This window comes from Stegostoma tigrinum, chromosome 11 (assembly GCF_030684315.1).
Source record: "Stegostoma tigrinum isolate sSteTig4 chromosome 11, sSteTig4.hap1, whole genome shotgun sequence".
Lineage (NCBI taxonomy): Eukaryota > Metazoa > Chordata > Chondrichthyes > Orectolobiformes > Stegostomatidae > Stegostoma > Stegostoma tigrinum.
The window spans coordinates 40,221,899-40,227,945 of NC_081364.1; the positions used below are offsets into that span (position 1 = coordinate 40,221,899).

Genomic DNA, 6,047 nt, shown 5'->3' on the forward strand with positions numbered 1-6,047 from the left:
CTGGCTCTGTATTACTTTAACTGTTCAAGCTGTACACCCAGCTCTGAGGAGTGTTTAGTGTTAACTTTTTTTGTTTTCTTGCCATTAGTTCTATCTGTCTTTTCAGATGGCTGGCACTTGAAATATTTTGCTTCTGCTCTGTCTTTTTGGATGAAAAGTGAAAGCTCCTGTAGTGTTTCATTTGATAAAGGGTATCAAATTACCCAGTTTTGTGCCCGACATTCTCATTTCAACCACCATTGGCAAATACAGATTGACTAGTATCACTTGTTTGTGGGATCAACCTGAGTATAAATTGACTGCCTATGAAATAAGGTGATTATTGCTGGAAGTATCCTCCATCTGGAGTACTTTGGGGTATGAATGTAGAAAACTATATTAATCAAGTTCTTCTCTGGTTTTATATGTAATCAATATCCTCATTGTAACTGGAATAACTTTTCTATGCATTCCCAAAACACAAAAATACTTCAGTATTAAAACTAATCAAGCATTTTCTTAAATTTAGTGAAGAACTCACCTCAACTTTTCCAACAATAAACTTTCAGCAAATCATGGTGTTTGCCAACTTGAGTCAGGCTAAGAGCTTTCTTTGCATGCGCTTTAGCTACTATCTGTTCTTAAATGTTTACTGTTCATTTCATGCAGATTTTGCACAAGAGTGGTGATTTAGTGGAAATATACTAGCATTGAGTAAGATGATTTTGTTCACCATGTCATGTATGAGCAGAAAAGAGGTGTTGTTACCTTGTTTTCCTTAGAACTGGTAGCATTTGATTCGGCAGATATTATCTGTTATTGAATGATTGATTCAGTAGGTGAAAAAGAGGTTATGATTTGTAGTGAGGGATAAGGATATAGATTGGATTTTACTACTCATCGATCAGTCTTTTTTATATTTGTAATGGGACTGCTGATTTGTAGACTGAGTAGAATAGATAGTAATGTGTTTCTTGAGCAAGCTTACTTTGATCTCATTGAGAAGTCAGTCTTGAAATGATGTCATATTGCTGCATCCCCCTGATGCATTTGATACACCAGTGATAATGGATATGTTTGGAGTTGTACAGTTGGATGTGGTAGCGATTAAGGTGATCAAGCTTGATAGTTGACTTGTCCCATTCACTATTTAAAGTATGTTTGATGTTTCTTAAATATATTTTGTAAGCTGCAGCCTGTTTTCCCTAATATAGAATTTATTGTGTGGTATTTTGTAAGTTTCAGGTTTATGATAGCTTCTTGCTTTTGTAGTTTACGATGGAATTTCTTAGATGAGCCATGGTGGATGTCTATATCTCCTAATTTGTAAATGTCACAGACATTGCAATGTATAGCTCTTCTGAGTAGAAGTATTTATGGAGCATGTAACAGGCAATGGTGTGTTAATTTTGTGTGAAGGGGTCCATTGAGATAGACCAGATTTAATGTGAACTTGTTTAGATATCATAGAGTATTTCTAACAAGTGTTACTCAATGTACTTATTCATTTTACACAACTTTAATGGTTTCACCATGAAAGCCCTTAAATGACTTTTATGTTAACACTATTTCCTTGCTTTTAAGAAATTAAATAATGTTGTATATGTTGATGTACACTTTTTAAGTTTGGGAAGGATATGTCAGCAACTCTTAAACCATGACTTCCACAATTATTGGATGTTGCAATTAGGAAAATTTGCTTTTAAAATTTTTTTTTGCCATGCAAATAATGTGATTTTTGAAATGATACAAATCTTGTATTTACTTGTTTCTGTTACAGGCCCAAGCTGAAAAATGTAGACAGAAGTACTGCACAGCAGCTTGCAGTGACAGTGGGTAATGTTACAGTAATTATAACAGACTTTAAAGAAAAAATACGTTCCTCTTCCACATCATCGTCAACAGTCACGTCCAGTGCTGGATCTGAGCAACAGAACCAAAGTAGCTCTGGATCAGAGAGCACAGACAAGGGTTCATCGCGTTCCTCTACACCCAAAGGTGAAATGTCAGCAGTAAATGATGAATCGTTCTGAGCTTTGCCGTGCTCCAGACCTGCACATGCAATGTGAAAAGTATAAATGAATACTTTTGACATTTTTTATGTATTCCCTTGGTTTTATATTTTCCTAACAATCATTTATAATGGATGTGCTCCTGAATCTACTTTTTTATAAATCTGCTGTGCACAATTTCCATGTACATTATGTATTTTGTTACATTTGACTTTTATTTATTACATTTGCAAATTCCACCCTTTCCAATATGTACTTTTTTGTAAGTTTTGTTGCCAGCAACTGTGCTGATTATTAGCAATTTTAGAAATGTTAAATGTCTAACTGGTTTAAACAGAATAAAAGTTTGTTAGAAACCAACACACAAAACACTGGTGCTTAATACACTGTGAAATAAATGCAGCATTCAACGGATAAGATTAGGACAGTGCATTCCAGCAGAGTTGATCACGTTCTGCAAACTATTGTAATGAAAGCTGTCTTGTCCTCAGGATTAACTCCTCAGAAACAGAAAAGACTGAGAAGAAGTACACTTGAGGCAACTGAACAATGGCTTAATTAGTTCAGTGTCTATTAAGCAATAGATGTGGGTTCCTCCTTACACTTACCTGAAAATTGTATCATTGTGTGCTGTAAATGTAATCACATTTAATGCTGTAGTTTCCCAGCTACTTAACTAATCTACAGACACATTGCCTCATACTTGACAGCATGATACGACTTGTTTTATATTGACGTACAACCTAAAACAGCTTACCAATAGGGGAGAAAGATATTAAATTGTTCAGTGGCAATTGATTGAAGAACCCCTTGGTTCGAGTGCACCGATTGCATTCTACTAATGGTAAATGACTTTGTTTTTTTTACCAGGGAGTAGATATCAGCAGCACATATATATTCGGAAGCAGCATTGATAATGAATAAGAATTTGTTTGATTTCTGAAAAAGGAAATTTTTTGAAACAGTATTTTTGCCTTCAAGTAAATTACTATAGTTATAATTAAAATATGGGTTGTACAATTAAAATATGGATTGGTCATTGTGACTTAAAAATTTTGACATATTAAATATCACCTTCAGTTTTAAGCCAGTAATGTTTGTATTTTACATACTGTTTCTACCTCTGTACAGTTAAAGCTAAATCTGTAGTAAATTGAAAACGGGACAAACAATGGGAGCTTGATTGAGAGAGTTGTGCTGAATCTCTTAGCATTCCATAAATAAAAATAATTTGCTTCTGTTGGATGTAACAACAGGAAGTCTCTAACCATGGGGAGAAGCAAATTGTAGCTTAGTGTTCTTTTTGAGTCCATGCTGTTCATGGCCATGCTAATTACAAAAGGTCACTAAATTGTGGGTAATTTAAATTGTGGCAAATAAAACAGCACACTGAAATTATCCTGTCTGTTCATTCTTCTGCACTCCCTTTTGTCATTTTTTAAATAATTGTTTTTGAGACCCACTTTTTAAAAAATCCATTTAAAAACTGCAAAGTTTTTGGCATTTGAGATACCATGTTTTGTTTTGTTTTGCCCTGCCTCCTGCTTAAAAGAAAGTCCTCCTGTTATTAAACAACTAGCATCAGTATTGGAAGTAGTGTTTCTTTCTTGATGATACATTGAGAAACTCAGAGAACGATCAACTTCTGATTATAATGAATGACAAGTCTTGTATGATGATGCAATGCATGTGATCAGTTATTTTGATAAATACTCAAGTGCATGCTTTTACAGAGATTTTGAACCTAGCAATCGGTAACCGTTGGTACATGATATTGGAGCGATTTGCCTATTAAGGTATATTGCTTCCACATTAATCTTAAACGGTCATGAGGAAAAATAAGTTATCACTACCAGTTGAGTTTCCTGGAAGGAATTTACTCTAAATTTCAATTAACAAGCATAAATTACTTATTTAATACTCCGATATTGTTTCTTGCATTTGGCATAATTAGTGAATTACTTAAAATACATTATGAAATGTAATGATTTTTAAATCTTCAAGTTTTTGTTAAATTTGCATTTAATTAACAAATATTAAGTATTTGTTTGATATTGTTACCAACAGGAAGGTATTCCCATTGTTCCTTGGTGGCTCAATGTTGGGCTGAGTAGGTGACAGATGAAGGCTGGGATATAATGTGTACATACGCAAGCCCCACGTAACAGTTAGACAATTTTTCCCTTCTATTAAGATTTGTTTTACTTCCATGTTGTGATTTAGTGTTGTGCAAGGCAATGCACTTAGATTTTGCAAACTTGGATATTTTTCTTTCTTGCAAATTGTATCTCTGAAATCTAATATTTCTCTGTGCAGTGTTAATACTTAAATTGTTTGAAATAAAGTTTACACAAAATGCTTCACTTAATATTGTGGTTTCAGAAGGTGACAAACTTGAGAATAAATTTTATTTTAAATATGATGGCCTTCGGAAACACATGGAACACTAGCTGTACAGATAATTCAGCATCAGAGTGGAAAATGAAGATTAATAATTGTCACAATGATGCTGGGTCAGGCAGAAACTGAATGCAATTTTCATGTAATGTAATGAACCCGCAGCCTATTGAAGAACTATTTTCATTTGGTTAGGTGCTGTCCTTTAGGGTAATAGCCAGCTTCCATGTGCTGCTTAGCCTAGTTTTTTTTAAACTTAGGACCTGACAGCTTTTCTGCAGTGCCTCCTGAATTGAAACTACACAGCCAAATAGGCATGTTGTTGATGACTTGGAAACTAGTCACTATTTTAATGTTATATTCTGTAGACTGAATTGGTGCACAGACTTTTTTTAAACAGTCTTTAAAGCGACAGTAATTCTGCAAGTTGAAATTGGTTAAGTGTTTAAACATAATGAGCCACTTTCAAAGTTCATGAAACTTGTATAAAAACATTTCTAACTATTTCTGGAAATTCCTTATTGGAAAGAGTGGCACTTCATCTGCCTTACCAAAAATATTTCAGTCTACTTTTATAAACTATTGTAACTTAAATTATTGATAAAGTGTAATGTTTGCTGGAAATATTAAAATGCTTGTAAGTAACTTGAAAGGGTTCGAGAGCCAACATTTAGAAAATGACAACGAACTGAACAGTTTTTTTAATGCGCAAGCAGTTCTGTTCTTGTGTATGACTTGTAACCTTTATTTACTGTGTAAAGATGGTTACATTGTTATTTCTTAGCTTTGTTCTTTGGAGACCCATATAGAATGCTTGTTTAAAGTGGCATAACATAATCTTGTGAATTTTGTTATTGTATTATACAAGGTATATTTTCATTTGCCCAGAAAGATGTCCTGTATAATGCTTTGAAAGTTTTTTGCTCTGTAAATTAAATAGGGCTGACAGCGTGCTAGATTTGTTTTCTTTAATCTTCATGCTGGTGTGTTCATGGTGGTTTTGTGAGCTGGTAAAATTATTTCCAGGTCTTAAATGTTTTGGGGACTTTATAATCTACACTGCTTTTTGTCTAGCAAATAAAAGATGTTAATATATTCCTGTTACTGGCATGTGCACGAATATGTTATTAGAAGCCACTTTATTATTTCCTCCTTATCTGCTTCAAATAGAAATGTCTATTTATGAATTCTGCTTGTAGTTTTTCACAAATAAAATAGTTAAAATTGATTTAATTGTAGTTTATTATTTAGTTTACACTAAAATGAAATATGAAGATTATAGTTAAGATGAAACATTACATTATAATTACACCCAACTTGCTTTCATTTATTCACATGAGGTTTTGTATTTGGTGTACCCGTTTTGTGTGTTGTTAGAAAATCCATAGTGCTATGCTATTACTACTACAATTATCATTACCACTTCACACATATATTATCAGGCCAATTGCCTTTTTTTCAGAAATTACACCAGACTATAATTAAACTCCTTTTGTCCTATGCCGACTTCAGACTGTTTCAACATCAGTTGATTTTTTAAAAACATAATTAACTGTGAAACACATCCATGCAGCTGAAGAAAGTGAATGTAACGCTGTGATCATTATCAAAGTTGGAAGATTTACTTTTTGTATTTTTATGGCGTGTGATAGATTAACA

The 6,047-nt window shown here is 33.4% G+C and overlaps 1 protein-coding gene across 2 annotated transcripts in view; it reads left to right on the plus strand.

The window, feature by feature from the left end:
• Nucleotides 1-5,616, plus strand: part of rybpb (RING1 and YY1 binding protein b) — an 89,345-nt gene extending 83,729 nt beyond the window's left edge. The window contains exons 5-6 of one of the 2 annotated variants that reach the window (XM_048548048.2): nt 1,760-1,977; nt 4,059-5,616. In XM_048548048.2, the coding sequence (XP_048404005.1) occupies nt 1,760-1,977; nt 4,059-4,105 (265 nt within the window). In that variant the 3' untranslated portion in view covers nt 4,106-5,616. Of the gene's footprint in view, nt 1-1,759 lie in introns of both variants that reach the window. The other variant, XM_048548049.2, reaches the window with a different exon arrangement.
• Nucleotides 5,617-6,047: the final 431 nt, after the last annotated feature.